Here is a 17,713-nt window from a genome sequence, read left to right as displayed (position 1 = left end):
GGAGCCCTTTCAGTGAAAAGTAAAACATGAAGCACAACTTTTGTAGGCTGTCCCAAAATATACACTTAACTAGGGTGCCTCCTAATTAAAAGGGAAGTCATTGTTCAATGCTTTGTACCTAAAAAGAGGGTGCTCTGAGGAAACAAGGCAGCAAGCATACATTTACAAAACGCTGAAATTGATGAATAAAACTTATAAGGGTGTAGCTCAAGTGGAGCTTAGCCCCAAAATTAAACAGGAGATAACAAATTTCCCTGGAAACTGTCATGTTTCTCCACCATTAAACAGGTAACTTGTTCTTGATCGAATTAAGTCTGCTGCAGTAAATAGAGTCTCACACTTAACATAAGGAACTTCGCGGTACTATTTAGTAGACAGTGGGCTAGAACGCTGATGCCTGAATGTTTCTCAACTAGCATTCATTGTTAGCTATCAGTTAGGGTCAATAAAAATGGGTCTTCTAAAATTATAGTATGTTTAACACATAGTCAAAAATAAAAGGAAGTGATAAATGTAACACAACCCTTGCAAGTAATTTTTCAGCAATGTTTGAAGCAATAGGACAAATGAAAGACCGGCTCACCAGAATGGAAAGGAAACTGCTGTTTGGCTTCTCCAGTGTGTGCGTCCCAAATGATTGTGGTCTTTAAAAAAAAAAAAAAAAAAAATGAAGATCAACGTATTTAGTACAATAAGGTTTTGGTAAAATGCATTCTAAAATTAGTAATAGGATACTGTAGTGCAACTGCATCAAGGACCTACAGATTGCTTTACAGCCATGGTCAAGTCAGTGTCCAACAAATTTTGCTTTTGTAAAGTGCATGAAAATAATTTAACAGTAAGCAGTGTAAAATCAAACCATAGTATTAATCTGTATATTAACTGCTCACTGCCTCGGTGGCCCAAAAACAACGACTTGCTTTAGGCTCTTTTGCTAAATGGTAGATTTACTTTAATATAATTTAATAATCAGGATTTTGACAAGATACACAACAGAAATGGCTGATGTTAAATCGTTAGCCAAATGCATGTTTTATTTTTATGTCAGAAATTTTGCACAACTCAACTAGAATCCCCTCTCCATCCACCTGCCCCCCTCCCCCACCCGAGCATGCTGCTAATAGCATTCGTATGCCATCGCCACAGATGACTTTAGACACAAGAACCCTCCTATGTCTCCTTAAAGAGCCAGGGCCTTCACTTTTCCCACAACCCAATGAAGAAAAACAAGACCCTGGACCCAAGGAGAATTATGTCCCCTTTTGGACCTGCTGAAGGTATGAAGGAAAAATGCCACGGCAAGATTCCGGACAGATAGTTCATTATTGTGGTAGACTTGGAGCTAAAGTGCACAAAGCATTTACCTGGGCTCTCAAACACTAGTACCAAAATTATAGAAGGCTTGGTTGCTTTGTCAATGTGCTAGTGTTAACAGTTTTTGACAGCGGAATTGGGAATTATAATCCTGTTAACTGACAAACCTCAGATTATCGATACACCACTCACCCTCTCCTTCCCTCCTAACCCCACCACAACCAGTCTGGACCACATGCCTGTGCAACTACAGCCATGTGGTCTGCATCTGTGCCACTGACCCATAGGCGAGGCTAAAGCAAGAGGTTCAGGTCCAGTCTCGTAGAAGTCCTATGCGTGACTTTAGCTACAATGGGCACAAAGGTAAAAAAACGGTTCCGGGCTTCTTTTTGGGAGGTGGGGTGGGGGTTAGTATAGTATGTTACTGCTGCACCTCTCTCCCCCTGTTCACACCAATTACAAAAGTACAACCTGAGTTTATCCAGAGGTGCACTTCATACAGGAGTTTTATTCACTCGCACACCTGTATCCCCCCCCCCCCCCCCCCCCCCCCCCAACAAGACACTGAGGTGCTTTGCAACGAAGAGCAAGCTGCTGAGTGGGGCCCAGAATAACTTGTTTTAGTGTTTATTGTATTAGTCACAGGTTACGCAACATGAATATAAATTAATTGCATGCAATTTCTAATCTGGAGGAGTTATTCAGAGATGCTTTAGTTATGTATCGATACACATTTCTAATTGGGTCGGTGATAAAAGGAAATGAGTGAATGTGTATTCTATTGTTTAGCTGTCCTAGTGCACTAATAGTGGATGGCAGTAGTAGTGTTAGAGAACACAATTTTGGGTCATGCTTATACATCCGGTAAGAGCAGCTTTGTAAAAGTACGTTTGGAAGGCCAAGAACTAGAAGGCAGAAGGAGACATGGATGGATTTAGATTCCGATAGCAGGGATATGAAATAGACTTTTTACCCAACTCATTCAACATTTGGTGTCACCCCAAGCAGTACAAGACGACAATTTAATTCAAGGCTTATTTTTAATTAGAGGTGTAGCCTGCAGGTTATGTGACATCTGAACGTTGTCCAATATTTCATAGATGTTGTAAAGGTCTCGGTAGATGTGTATGATAGACTCTATCCTCTTTTTCCAGATGTAACCTGGTATTTCACCTTTGTCCATGAAATGTTTTTCTGGGACATCACAATTTTGGGGTCATAGTGAGAATTATGGGAGGTTTCTGAGTGTTTCACAAAGTCCACATTTCCTGTTTAGAAGCTCACAGTAAGAATTATGGGACCGTACAGGTTTCTGAGTGTTTCACCAAGTCCACATTTCCTGTTTATGATCAAATCCTTACTTTATTGTATACCCCATATCAACTGGGGAATAGGCAAGATTTTAACAACATTTTAAATTCCACGTGATTTACACTAGCCTCTATATTTCAAGAAAATTAATATCAAAGTTTGGTAGGGAAAGGGTGCACCAGCAAACTAAGGCAGATCAGTTACTTCTGTGACCAATATGGCAAGCAGTGTCCTTTTATGGGCATAGATCTTTTTAGTCTCAGCTGTAAAAATACTGGTGTTTTCCCGTTTATCGCCTTGTGCATTATTCACAGTTGTTTGAAGACGGACTGTCTGGCGAAAGGCATCTGGTGCAGTCTATGAGATGTGGTACTGATCTTAAGGTGTAGAGGCTGCCTTGTGGTTGATTTCTAAATACTTTGAAGTCATATATTAGAAATTGATACACAACTGTAAGAAATTGACTTATTGGTTGAATGGGTGCAAGACCCACTGGGTAACAATCACATCCCTTGTCAGGGTGAACCACAATAGCCACCAAATGTAACTGTACTTCACGCTCTGGCAGCTAGCCACCAGGCAGGCTTAACCTAGAGGCAATGTGTGAAGTATACACAAAGAGCAATAAAGTTAAAACACAATACAAGAAACATCTCAAACCAATGTAAAATGATAAAGTACATTTTCATAAATAAAACACTACCAGAACGACAAAAATCCAATCAATAGAACCAGAGACATTCAGTTTCAAACTTTTAGGTAACTATATCGCCTAAAAGCACAAAGTGTCACTCGTGGTCATCCGGTCCTGCAAGACTGGAAGAACATCACAAGCTCAGGCCAACCGCGATGGATCCCGGGCGGAATACAGGGACCAGGTTAGTCTTTTTGAAAAAGTTACCTTCTCAAAGTGTGGTGCGAAGAGTTCCATTTGGGGTGGAAGAGGCCACAAGGAGCAGGGAGTGTTGTTGCTGTGGCATGTAGAGGAGGCCTTGTGTTGTGGATGGTCGTTGCGGGAGCTTCACACTAGCGGTCACCGTTGGCTTTCATTGCTGTAACCCAGAATGCAGATCTCACATTGCCAGTCGTCGCTGGAGGACACTGTAGAGCAAAGAGTCTGGTTCACTGGAGCTTCGCATTGGAGGGTCGTCACAGGCAGCAGAGTCTCAGCGCGAACAGGCCCATTTGCGATCACGAAGAGCTCTAAACATCAGGATTTCTCCTTTTCTTGACTGGGAGTGCACTCTGCTGCCAGCAAAGAGGCCAGGACATCAGCAGGCACCTTTTGGGATCAGGGAATCACTAGCCGAGGTCAACAAGGCGCAGGCACGTCCAGTTGCAAGTTCAGCACAGCAGGTCAGCTACGGGGTTGCAGGAAGGCTTCTGGAGCTGCGTGTGGCATCGTAGTTCAGAAAAGGAGGTCAGCCAACTTACCTTTAGAGCTACTCAGGTAGCCTTGGATGCAGGGAATAGGTCCAATCTTACTTCTCAGAGGTCAGGGCGGCCTCAAGCAGCAGGCCACTCCTCCGGGGAACTAGGGAGGCCTCAAGTAGCACAGCAGACCTCAGGGGAATACGGCAGGCCTCAAGCAGCAGGGCAGTACTCAGGGAAACAAAGCAGTCCTTTTTGTAATGTCCGCAGGAATGTACTGAAGAGTGGTTCAGGCGGTCCAACATGTATACCTGGTGCCACCCTCTGAAGTGGGGGATTCCCTATATCACTGTGACATCTGGTTCTGGAAATTTCTGCTCTTCCCCTGTCAAGGCTCAAAGAAGTCTGGGGGACAAAAGACTGGTGTCAGGTTCCTTTGTGTGTGCTAGAGACAAGCCCTTTGAAATATAAATGGGTTAAGGTACAGCTCTGCATCCAACCATCCAGGCAGGATGGCCATCCTGCCTACACCCAGTCCCCTTTGTCTCAGTGTCTGGCAGGAATACACATACCATAACAGCAGAGCCATTCACAGCCATGTGACCCAGGATACTGTCAGAAGGCACAAATGGTTAAGACAAGAAACGCCAAATTTCTAAAAGTGGCATTTTCAGAATTGTGACTTAACATCCAACTTTACCATTAAATAATTAAAACTGATTTGAGTCTAAACAGCATAACTCTACCTGTGCCCAATCAAAAGTTACCACTTATTAAACGTAATAAGGTAACCTCATGTTAGTCAATGGGAGGGATTGGCTTTACTGTAGTGAAAAACAACTTTAGGAGTTTGTCATAAGCAGAACATGTAAAACGTAAACGCACATGTCCTACTTTTTAAATACAAGGCACCCAACCCTATTAGCCCTTTAGGGCGTACCTTAGAGGTGACATATGTATTTTTTTTTTTAAAACAAGGTTTAGGTCTGGCAAAAGGTTAATTTTGCCAGGCCAAAAAGGCAGTTTAATGGAGCCTTACAGGTTGCAGTGGCAAGCCTGAGACATTGTAAAAAGTTACTTTAGTGGATGGCACAATGACTGTTGAAGGCCCTCTAGTAGGATTCATTTACAGGCCCTGGGAACACGTACTATTTACTAAGGACTTGCAAGTAATTTAAATGTGCCAACTAGATGGAAGACACTTACACCATGTTTTAGTAAGAGATCACAAGCATTTGAAGACTGTTTTAGCAGTGGTAAAGTGTGCAGAGTCCTAATGACAAAACAAAAACAGATTTAGCAAACAGGAGGAGTGAAGGCAAAATGTTTGAGGGTGACCCTGCAGAGAGGGCAAAGTCCAACAACAACGGTATAGCCCACTTCCACAGGTCAGATGTGTTAAGTTGTGTTTGGTGGTTACTTGATTATGCAAGAATCCTAGGTAAGGGAAGACAAGCTGTAGTGTCCTCAAGGTGGAGAATGTGGATATGGCTTACAGGTTGACATCTAGGATTATGGAGAAAAGTGATTACATGATAATTCACGGACAATATTTCTAGTTTTTAAAGTCACTTTGTTAGTGATCTGTCGTTTTTTCCTCATTCCTTTATGGAAGGATGATTGATGAGGAATCGAGCAGAGAGAAAGGGGAGCAGATTCCACTCGCCACCACCATAAAAGACCAGCCTCAACATCTTACAAGGCAAAACCTTGAGATGATAACTAGCAAGGCAAATGCTGAGCGCATAGCTGTGAATGGAAGATAGTGCTTAGTTCTTGTAATCAGATACTTGGGGAGCTGGTACATAGCCCAATGTAAGGGCTTTAAAAAAATCCTCTTTTTGACAGGTAGCCAGCGAAGCTGCAGCAGGTGGTGAGAAATATGCACTCTCCGCGGGGTGCCGAAAATCAAGCAGGCAGCCTCATTTTGGACCACTTGCAGTTTTAGTCACCTTGTCTAGGAGGGCGAGATGATGACTTAGCATTGTGTAATCTCAAGGTAATTAGTGTGTGGACCACTGTCTTACTGGTCTTCAAGAGCAGTAGATCCAAGAATTCAGGATGGGATCTCAGCAGGGACGGACAGGTGGCAGCAATATGAGATTTGATAAGAAAAAGTCAACTTGTCATCTATTTTTGCCCCTAAATTCCTAGCTTTTTAAGCGGGACCGGAGGGGAAAGGGTGATCCCTCGACCAGCAGCTGTGCAGCCATCCTCCTTCTAAAAGACCGAACAGAAGAACCTCTGTTTGAACCGCATTGCATAACAAATTGTTCTCTCTCAGCCAACGCAAACTACCAGAGAGATATGTTTTAAATGCCTTAGCTGTAGTAGAGGAAGAGGGGTCAACTGTCAAAAAAGCTGGGTATCGGCAGCATAGAAGACAGACTTGATGCCAAAAAAAATCTAATAAAATGGCCAGGGTCGCCAAGTAGATGTTGAATAACGTAGGGCACAAAGAGGAGCCCCGAAGCACCCCAAAGGCAGGCTTCCTTGCCTAACTTTTTCCCTCTCCTCAAGGAAGGATTTATGATATCCCCAGGTAAACCCACCGATACCAATCTCAGAGAGGGGTTGTAATAAAATGGAGGGACTGTATCAAACGCTGCTGATAAATCAAGCAGTTTGAGAGCGGCACTTTCCCCTTTACCCAGTGTGATTTTTATGGTCTCTATAACCTCCAAAAGGGTTGATTCCGAACTGTGACCTTGGCAAAAGCCAGCCTAGGTGTAATGCTACAGGACATTATCTTCCAGATACAAGGTCAGCTGAGTGTTGACCAATTGTTTCAAAATTGTAGATGCCACCTGCATGAGAGATATAGGCTGAAAATATGTTTTTTTTTTTGTTTTTTTTGTTAGCAAAGGGACTACCTGTAGGAGAGTAGGATCTGCTGCTTATGGTTACCCCCACTTTTTGCTGATGTTTCACTGTTTTTCGACTTTAGTCTGGCTGGGGCCCTGCTCTTTAGGACCCCAGCCTAGCTGCTTCCTCTCTGAATGGATTCCATGTACCTTAGGTACACCACAGATTGGATTCTGTGGTGTCCTTATAAGTCCCCAGTATACGGTATATTATGTACTCAGGTCATAGGTACCCCAGAGGCCTACCAGGGGCTGCAGCATGCATTATGCCACCCCTGGGAAGCCCTCCAAAATGACACCACAGGTCTGCTACTGCAGTCTGAGTAAGATGGTGCATGCACCCCTTACTGAGGTCTAGGTTCACTATATCTCACCCCATCACTGCACATATAAACCTATCAGTCACCCCTATGGCAGGCCCTATCAATTCTGAAGGCAGGGTGCTTGGCTTTATGTGGGAGGGTGTCCATGCATGAGCAGAGCCCATCTGCAGCCTTCGGAATCTATTCTCCGGCGTTGTCTGTGATGCAGCCTAACCATATACTCTAAGTGCATTATAACCTCGCGGTAAATGCTAACTTTGGGATGGCTGCACGGAAACATGTCGTGTTTGGTGTCAAACACCTTGGAATCATACCCCAAACACCAGTAACTGGTGTGGGAGTATGATCCCACCCTTCTAGAGGGAGAGACAGGACAGCACCGGTATACCCGGTACCAGCTAACAGAGCCCTGGCATCACAAAATGGATGCTGCCAGCCCCAGACACAAGTCTGGCCTCCTGCTGCTGACCGAAACTCTGGCAGGGGAGGCCTGGACAATAGTTTTCCTGTCACAGGGAGGTGGCATCTCCCAAACAGGCTTTAGTAGATTAGGGCCGGGTGGGTGCACTCCAAGAGTGCTTTGAAGATCAGCAAGGGGGGCACATTTGGTGTCCCTGTGCATAGTCCAGTTTAAACCGGTTGCAGGGGCTACTAGCCCCAGCTCTTGCGTGAAACTAGACAAAAGAAATGGGTGTAGCCACCCCTCTTTCCTGACCCTCCCATAGGTGGGTCCCCAAGTATGTCCAACCCCTTCCTTGGGTTTAAGAAAGGAACCCCCTGGCTACAGGACTTTAGATTAAACCTGGACGAAACTCTGATACAGAAATCCCAGAACTTCGACGATCTACATGACTAGATGACTGAAGAATCTCCCTTGGAGTAAAGGAGTTACTCCCCTGCAAGGCAGGCACCAAAGACGCATCTGACCGGTTTGCAAAGCTGAGACCTGTAGCCCTGGAACCCCTGGACACCGTACACATTTGCAAGTGCATTAGCTTCACGACGTCCCTTGAGGCTGTGCATTGGCTTATTTGTAGCCCAGACCCAGAGCACCTTTTCCACCGAAGATTGCTGGCCTACACTCCATTAGTGTTCCGTGAGCCGGCCCTTTGTGTTTCTGCTCGAGGTACCTTCGCGATCCCTGGTCCGTTGACTGGTGGGTCCCTGGGAAGGAAACTTTAACTTTAATTGGGCTTCCCTTGTTGCTTCAGACGTGCCCTGACTCTCCATCGCTTGGGGAGTCCCCAGGACCTTGCTGGTCCACACCGAAGCATCTTTCCTCTTCCTGCGTGGGTTGCTGTTGCCAAGGCTTGTTGTATCCAATCCGGGCACCGACGCTGCAGCACTCAACATCCTTCGTGGGACAGCTCAAATCCAGCTCCTGGTCATCGTCGTCTCCTCCTGGTCCTCGTGACTGAAGAGTCAAGCTTCCCCTCTTCGCACCTGAAGCACCCGACATCAGTGGGCATTCGTCTATCATGCCCCTGGTCACTGGCAAGTGACCCAGACTCTGTCCCCTCTGCTTTCAGGTTCTTCACATCTTCGATCCAGGCTTGGATCTCATCACACTTCTCCTCTTCCTGGCAGCAGCACTTTGCAGCATCTCGCCATTGGAAACGACGACGCGACCCGACACCAATGCACCCAGCTTCCCTGGGTGAGGTAACACGAGTACTCCAGTGCTCCCGTGGGTGTTGGCCCTAGAACCATCTAAGTCCAAAAGGTTTGTTCCTAGTCCACCTCCAAGTGTCCTTAAACTTCAAAATTCCAACCGCAGCTTCCCCATAGAAGCTAACGGAGTTCGCGGCTTTGTTCTCACACTGCACATGTCCCCAGTGGGTCCCCTGTGTCACTACCTTGGGTGGTTCCTTTGTGTCCCAGCGATTCTATGGGCTCTAGGCCTTGTGTCTAGTCAAGTTGTGGTTCTTATACCACTTTCTTAATATATGGTTTGGTTCGCCCCTAGGGCCTATTGTATATTGTGCTAATTTACTGTGATATATTAAGTGTAACATATGTGCTTTGACCTCTAGCCTCATAAAGAGACTAGTAGGGTGTGTTCAGTAATAAATACATATATTTTATATATATACCTGGTGTGGTTCTCCTTTCATTTGGTCATGCTTTACATTCCTTCAAGACTTAGCCTGAAGGCTGCTCTCCATAGCTACCACTAGGATAGCTTTCAAATAAGGTTTTCTTTAACCTATCACCTCTAAGGGGTTGTTTAGACTGGTGCATGGTGCGCACTATAACTAGTGGACAGCATATACCAGGCCAACTTCTCACACTACCTTTGAACTTTTACAGCCAAGAGTAGTTAAAAAGCTGCTAAAACACCGGAGCAATGATTTTGCCAGCCTTGCAAATGACAGATGGAGGACATGATCTCCAGGGACCTTGATGTATAGAGCAAAAGGGGAAATTTGCTCTAGGGGAAAAAGTTCCAAATTCAGTCAGATTACAGGCAGTAACATTGAGGGGCTGAGTCAGGCTGCCAATAGCCCAAGCGGCAGCAACTGATAAAGGCACTGTGGATGTCTTGGACAAAGGCACAGAGAGGGTAGAGTGGATGTTTAAATTTTATTGTAATTGCATTTATATAGTGCTTACTACCTCAGATGAGGCGTTGAAGCGCTTTTTCGGTGAGTAGTACCCTAGGCCGGTACCCATAAAGGATTAGTGGTGAATTAGTATAGTAAAAAACGAAAGTCATTTGAGTGGTGGATATGTTAGTCATTCCACGTTCTTCAATAGCAGCATCTATGGCCATCACTGCTGCTCAAGGCAGCGTGGTGTCTGCCCTTACAATTGGGGCATAGAACACTGTGTTGCTTGGTTACGAAAGCGCTGCAGGGCCGCTTCCATAAAAATGCAACAGGCTTCGAGCTGTTTGAGGAGCATTTTAGGGAAGATTCTGTTACCAAGTACTTCTCTGCCCTCCCTATGCTCATTGGAGATGAAGGCTGGATTGTAATGGCCAGTGAATATGCATACATGGTTTTAATGAATTTAAAAAGGCTCTACATCGACAGCACTTGTACTCTGAAAAGCTGCCCAAGACGTCATGCATCCTAAAGTCTTTTCTACAAGGAGACTGAAGGCCCCCACCCCATCTGGCAGCGGGTAGCCAAGTCATTGTGATGTCCATCAATTGCCAATAAAGCCATTCCATTTCCCCTCTTGTTGATACTATTTACTCATTGTAGAAATAAGCCAAGGTTTCAACCAGTTTCCTGATGAGTCCCAAAATTCACAACCTTTCATCTAACAAATGATGCTTGCCTCCTGATGATGCTACTACTAATGAGCCATCCTTAGCAGCCACTGACTGAAGATATGCAGATTGCAGGCAGGAATGCTTTGCTTAGTGTTGAAGAATGTTGCAACTGAACTCTTGAAGCTCTAAACTATGGAAAAGAAGGTCTTCTGGTCAAGGAGACAGCTTGCATTTGAGCAGGTGGCTATGGGCCAGCCTTTCCTCTATCGACCACTGGACACTCTAAAAGAGCCAAATCTCGTACCCAATCAAGAGTCTAAGAAATGTCTTGCAACTGATACTAATCAGGGAAAATAAAGTGTAATGCTATTTTCAAACTTGTCCAAAAAGCATATTTTTTCACATGCAGCAACAATGTATAGAAGTCTGAAATAAATAAGATGCAATCTTTCTCTCGATAGCATTGGTGCAGAAGATAATTGTAAACAGGATACTCAGGCTCGATCAATGGAACCATGTATATATAGGAGCCCAGGAGGAATAAACCTCCTGAGCAAACACAATATGGTGTAAAGATGGAAGATGAAATGCCATAGACTAGAGTCCCTTTAGAGTGAAAATCCTGTGGCTCGACTGGGAGGTCAAACCAACTGCCGTATGTTCAAGATCGCTGAATCACAGGCAGGTAAGGGTGAGCTTCTCAATGATGCATGGTCCTGCTCAGGCTACTTTACCATGACCAAAGACTGCAACAAGTTCTAAGTAAGAAGCCTACACAAACTCGTAATCCATACAAGCTTATGTGCACCTTTTCTTGTACTGAGGTAACCAGTTAAATCATGGTCTTTGTCTACACCACAGAAGCAGAGATCAGGCAAAAGGATGAGGGCTGAGAAGATTTGAACCCATGGTAGGGAGAACCAATATAGCTGGGGAGAGCGAGGGAGAGAGAGAGGGGAGAGTGAGAGGGGGGAGAGAGCAAGAGAGAGGGGCGAGAGAGAAGAGAGAGAGGGGAGTGGGGAGTGAGGGGGGTAGAGAGAGGGGAAGAGAGGGGAAGAGAGGGGAAGAGAGGGGAAGAGGGGAAGAGAGGGGAAGAGAGGAAGAGAGGGGAAGAGGGGAAGAGAGGGGAAGAGAGGGGGGAGAGGGGAAGAGAGGGGGGAGAGGGGAAAAGTGGGTAGAGGGGAGAGAAGGGTGATGGAGAAAGGGTGAGGGAGAAAGGGTGAGGGAGAAAGGGTGAGGGAGAGAAGGGTGAGGGAGAGAAGGGTGAGGGAGAGAAGGGTGAGGGAGAGAAGGGTGAGGGAGAGAAGGGTGAGGGAGAGAAGGGTGAGGGAGAGAAGGGTGAGGGAGAGAAGGGAGAAGGTAAGAAAAGGGAGAAGGTAAGAGAAGGGAGGGAGGGCAAAAGGGAGAGGGCGAAAGGGAGAAAAGGAGAGGGAGAAAAGGATGAGGAAGAAGGGTGAGGGAAAGAGAGGAGGGTGAGGGAAAGAGAGGAGGGTGAGGGAAAGAGAGGAGGGTGAGGGAGAGAGAGGAGGGTGAGAGGGAGTGCGTGTGTGTCTTTCTCGAAATCACTATCCCAAACCACAAAGCTCCATTGCCTTAGGTTCCACCACCCAGGCACTCAATGCAGATACAATGTTAATTGGCACTGGTTTGGTCAGTTCTTACTACTATCTTGTGATTGTAGACACTGGTTGAGACTGTACATATCCTATGGCATAGACTGTGTACTATCACTGTACATGTGGGTTTATGATAATCCCTAAGGTAACCCTACCCTTAAAACAACCATGCATCTGAGTCTCAATCTTAATGAACCCATTAAATTTACCCAATGGAAAGATATCCAGAGACAAGTTATAGGGACAGATACAAACAGATAGGCAGTGATCAAAATGGATGCACATTTTTCATTTCAAGGTTTTGTTTCAAAGGCTTAGTCTGAGCGTTCTCATTACAACTCTTCGTGAGAACAGGCAAACCCAATCAGGAAGGCTTACCACCACAGAGAGAAAGATGGACTGAAAGAGAACAAGAGGAATCAAGTAGGGAGAAAGGCAACTGATTTTAAAAGATACTTGGGGTTGGTCATGGTGCAAGACGGATGTATCCTAACTAAAGTTATTTTTCTACAGACTTTATGGTAAAGTGATGTTGGGGTGATGGCAACTTAATTTTATTATCTAATAATTAGTAAAGTTATAAGAAAATAAACTACTTTGGGGTCATGCTTGAAAGTCAACACTGGACATCAGATATGAATATTGAATAGTAAACTTTAAATAGCAAATATCAAGGTAGCAACATATGAGTCAAGGGGAGAGTCTTGGAGAGCGCCCAGCCGAAAGAAGCTGAAGAGATGCTGATCCACACAACTATGAAGACCTTCCATTGTTTTCAGCTTCACTACAAAATGCTGGAGGTAGAGACCACAGGGTATTTGTTTGGGTAATTAGCTCTATTTCTTCAGGAAAATCTGAGCCAGGCTTTTAAAGAGAGGGTGGCTGAGAAGCTTAATGGAAGGGGTGAGGCAGGCTTTTAGAGGAGCTTCCATCATTTTCTTATTCAATGGATGGTCGGACTGGGGTTACAGAAATCTCTCCTATAGTGACTGGTACCAAAAAGGTGCTACAGACAACAAAAGAGTCTGGGTTATCAGAGAGTGAAAATATGACATTGTGATGTACAGTGGATTATAGCGACGATGGGAAGAACAGTGGGGAAGTGGTGTGGATAGAACTGACCCTAAACGTTCATCCTATGCATGTCCTTTCAAAAGCAAGTTCATGGAACGCCTGGGAAATACCATCTATTTCTTTAAACTTTTTTTTAATTTATTTTTTAAATAATCAACATAACAAATAGCACAGCTATGCAAATCATAGATTACATACAATCAGATGTAAAATACAGGTAGGTTATTCTCAGCAAATTGTTACAAAATAGATTCAATCAAGCATCTCGCCCACGATAAGTAATGGGCCATACAGTCTTTCTTCACAGTGTTGTAGTTCCACCGTGGGTGACAAGCAAATCTCCACCCCCCCCCCCCATCCCCCCTCGTACGTATTCCAGGCAGCCCATTGCGATCCCATTTTTTGGGGCATCCTTCTCAGCAATCATGGTTCTATCCACATCAGCTACCCAGTCCCTGACAGTTGGCATTTTCGCCCACTCCCCGTTTTTGTGCAATGTTTAGTTTTGCAATGGGAAAAACAATCTTGAGAGTACATGCAACAGCAAAAATTAAGCATTAACATTCTGGAATGTCTGCTGCAATGAGGTGCAGCGTCTTCCCAAGAAACAGTGAAAAGAGAATAACTGTCCTTCCTACGTTTAGCCACAAAATTAATTTTCTTTACTACTGAAACAAAATTTTTTTCTAAGGCTGAGCTGATAATCTTCACCTAACCATTCACAGAAATGTACTCCAGCTGTGATTTAAGATAGAGCGAAATTAGTAGTAGTAGTGCCTGGTAGCAAGCTGGAACTGTGAAAAAAGTGTAAATGTATATAGTGAGACTACATTATCAGTGAACAATGCTACACCAAACCTAGTGAGCAAGACAGGAATAATGACTTGATACAAATCATGTGATACCTTATGTTATACAATATTAGTCATGCACATACTAAAAATAACAGTTAATTTCATGTTATTCCATTATCACAAGATCATGTCATAATCTCACCTTGTCTACACCAGCACTGAGAATGAAGTTTCCTTTTTTATTCCATTTCAATGCAAATATAGGGCCTTTATGTTGTCCTAAAGTGCTGGCAAGGTTGCCTAAGATGTTGAAGGAACATGTTAAGAACCACAGACTGAAATCACAATGCTGAAATTACAAGCTTTTGAAGGATTTATATTAAACCTTTATTGAAGAATCATCAAATTAAGGCAAGTAATCAGAGGAAAGCTACAATGCCCAGACATGCAGTAAGTTTCAAGTAGACAAAGATTCAATTAAGCACACTAGAAGAACATAAGCAAACAATATGTGAGCATATCAATGTGAAAAACGTTTCTTAATTAAAACAAGCAGCCCCAAAGATCATCTGCATCAACACAATGTAAATAAACCCTCCTGGTGAGAACTCATTTCAAAACGGCTAAAAAAATGAACTGGAACTGAAAATAGCCTTTCTCCACATACCACCCATGTAAATGAGGTACTGGCTGTACTCCTTAGTTTCCACATTGTATGACAGAAGGACTAGACTAAATAAACCTATAGTGCAGAGGTACGGTATGAGTGTAAATACATTTGCACGGTTAATTGAGACACAAAATAGAATTCAGGTAAATATCTTGCTCTTCTTTCGTATCATTTTAAAAAAAACTTTAGGCAGAAGGCTAGGTACCACTACCTCAGAAGGGGTGTCCGTATGTATGTTAGTAGGACACAATGGAGCACTGAAAAGTGAGATTGCACTGAGGGGGTACTTGAAGCCACACTGCACTTATGAAGGAAGAACTAGAAGGATGCCTCGCCTCAAAATCCAAAGGTCAAGATTTCAAAACAGAAATGTAAGTCTGATAAAGGTAAACTTAGCATCCTACATCTACATCGTGATAGTTTCATGACAGCAATACACATTTGGTTGACCAGAAACCATTTGGAAAACCTCTTCGCTTGCAGTCATAAGAGGACCTGGCACAACGTTCCTTCACCACTTTATAATTTTTTTATATAGCATTTATGATTTTTCAAATGCAACACCGCTCAGTCTCCTGATGGCAGTATGCAAAAGAGAATTCTGTCCTAGTGGGGAGATTAGGTTTCAACAGCAATTTCTTTTGTAGCAATCAGATTACCAGCACCTTTGTTTACTTGAGATGGAGGTAAGACCTTAAAACAAAGAGGAGTTTGAGGAAAGTCCAAGTCACACCTTCTCCAAAAGCTTGGACCGACCTCCTACAACATATCAGAAGCTCCTCCTCTCTTCTCAACTTTGGCAAGAAGCTGCAGGCCTGGCTTTTGAATGAGCCCTCAGGGCTGGCCTCTTACACCTGCTACAGCTGACCTGGATAGCCTCATGAGTGAGTAGCGTGCTATAAAAGCATATTCCATTGTTTGGTTACATAACTAAAATGTGAGGCCTCTGCTTGCTAGTACCAATTGAGAGAAGAGTCAACTACAAGGCTCGACTCTCTCAAAATCCAACAAAATCTAATTTTTTTAGTACATATTCACCCGAGGTGTCATGTAGTTTCCACCAATCAGTAGGAACTGCACGTCTGCAGACAACAGACTTAGGGGGGTGCCAGACTGATTCCATGTACCCCCGTAGGATATGTTGCCCCCTTGGACCAGCTAGCTCGCTGTGCCACCGTTAGCCCCCCGTAAACCTGAACAGAGAGCGAACAGTTCTTGCAACCACTGAACATGAAAACTCTTTTCCCTCAGGAACCGTGGTAACAGACTTCAAACTTTTGCTCAGTCACTGATGCTTTCTGTTGCTCAGAGAAATATTCAAAGAATACACAGAGAGGCGGCTTCAATATTTATTGAACCTTAGTAATTCTGGTATAGAATATAAGGGCTGCGATGATTAATAGACAGAAGTAGATAAAAGTTATAATTAGTATCAACACAGAGAATAAAACCAAGTCCCACCATCTTGTTGAGACAGGTAATATATACAGGGCTCAAAGAATTTACTCGCCCATTCGATATGGCGAGTCAGATTTAATCAGGGCAAGCTATTTTTAGGGCCTACTCGCCCATTCTGGCAAGCTGACAACAGGTGTTCTGCTTGCTGCCAAAACGAATGAGCAATAAAGAGGTCTTTAAATCTTGTTATCTTATCACATCTGCATGGCTTTCAGAGAGAGAGTTCAAAAGTCAGTTTGTCTTCCTACATTTAATTTTCTTTTGTGTGATGGAAGTTAGAGGATTTTGTAAAGTGAACTGTGACAATTGCGCTGTCCAAAGCATGCGAATGGAAAGGCTATAAGATTTCAGACTTTTTTTCTAACACAACTCTGAAATAGTTAATAAGTGCACTGTTCAAACATTAAATATATATTTCACTAGATAAGACACATTTTACAATTCTATGGTGAAAAAAAGATTTTTATACGATCAAAACAAATTACAACACTAATTGGTGCAAATTTTAAATATTTTTGCTGAAACCTAATTTCCAAACATTGTTTATGTGCTGTATAGTTTAATCAGTAAAACTGCGTTAGTTTGAATTTTTTTTTTATTTCAATGTAAAATGTGCCATCTGTAAATGACAGCACACTACCACATCATGCTTTTGTAATATATTTATTAAAAGTGAGTTTTTAAAAATTCCTGCTCCTACCTAGATGACAATACCATTAGAGGACTAAGAGGCAAGACAGGGATCACGTGTACCCTATATGTGGGCTTGATACTTATACATGGAGCATATGTTTAAATTAGAAACAAATCGTTTTTTGTACAGTAGAAAAAGTGAATTTGGATATTTGAAGATGCTCTCATGTGATAATTAAGAAAAAGGCAGCTCCATAAGACAAATTATTTGCCTAGGATCACACAGTTTGAGAACAGTTTAAGGGTCAAATGCATTACAGTTAGGTCAAGTAGATTATTCAAGTTACTAGACCTGCAGGTCTAGTAACATTTGTATGGTTTTTCTAGCCCAGATACGCATACATATAAAAGATTATAAAAGAAAAACCCCTTCTAGATGTTCTCACCCCTTTACCTGATGGGTAAAGTGTATGACCCAAACTTGGTCAGGAACTGAACACCCCTCCTAGAGTTGACCGTCAGCTGCTAGGCGAAAACCTCAGCATGCAGGGAACCCCTCGAGATCCGCAGAACTGTCTCCTCTGATTATATTAGGAACAAAAGGCTATTATCTAAAATGGTATCCTTGAATTGGGCAGATATTGTCATCAGGCAACCTTTGTTTGTGTTCTACAGAAAGCTGTGTTGCCATATGGATGTATTAATAAACATCTGTATTATGCTCGAGAGGCCTTGTACTAATACCAAGGCAGTGTGATAGAATTCTCATGAAGTGTTCTGTGTCAGCTACATCCAAGAGAGAAACCAGTCCAAGTGTAATGAATGCAAAATGTGTGTCAAACGTTAATGTGGCAAAGAGAAGGCAACTTGAGGAAAAGGATTTGTGTACATGCATGAATGATACTAATTCTAATTTTATTTACAGTGGAAGGATGAAAAGCAGAGTGAAGTCATCAGGATTTGGACCGGTGACCATGTTGAACATACATACCTGCTGTGCATGCATTAGTTTAATGAACTACCTGACCCAGGAGGCTCTCACCTTCATGTCTACCGACCCCACGC

The 17,713-nt window shown here is 43.4% G+C and overlaps 1 protein-coding gene across 4 annotated transcripts in view; it reads right to left on the bottom strand.

Moving 5' to 3' along the window:
* TBL1XR1 (TBL1X/Y related 1) overlaps window positions 1-17,713 on the bottom strand; it is a 583,295-nt gene that overhangs the window by 98,266 nt on the left and 467,316 nt on the right. For all 4 annotated transcript variants that reach the window (XM_085635413.1, XM_085635415.1, XM_085635414.1 and 1 more), the window contains exons 10-11: window positions 14,090-14,187; window positions 584-644 (exon numbers count right to left, since the gene is read on the bottom strand). In XM_085635413.1, coding sequence (XP_085491539.1) covers window positions 584-644; window positions 14,090-14,187 — 159 coding nt within the window. The remainder of the gene's footprint in view (window positions 1-583; window positions 645-14,089; window positions 14,188-17,713) is intronic.

Source organism: Triturus cristatus, chromosome 11 (genome assembly GCF_964204655.1).
Source record: "Triturus cristatus chromosome 11, aTriCri1.1, whole genome shotgun sequence".
NCBI classification, from domain to species: domain Eukaryota; kingdom Metazoa; phylum Chordata; class Amphibia; order Caudata; family Salamandridae; genus Triturus; species Triturus cristatus.
This window is presented reverse-complemented; position numbering and strand designations above follow the sequence as displayed.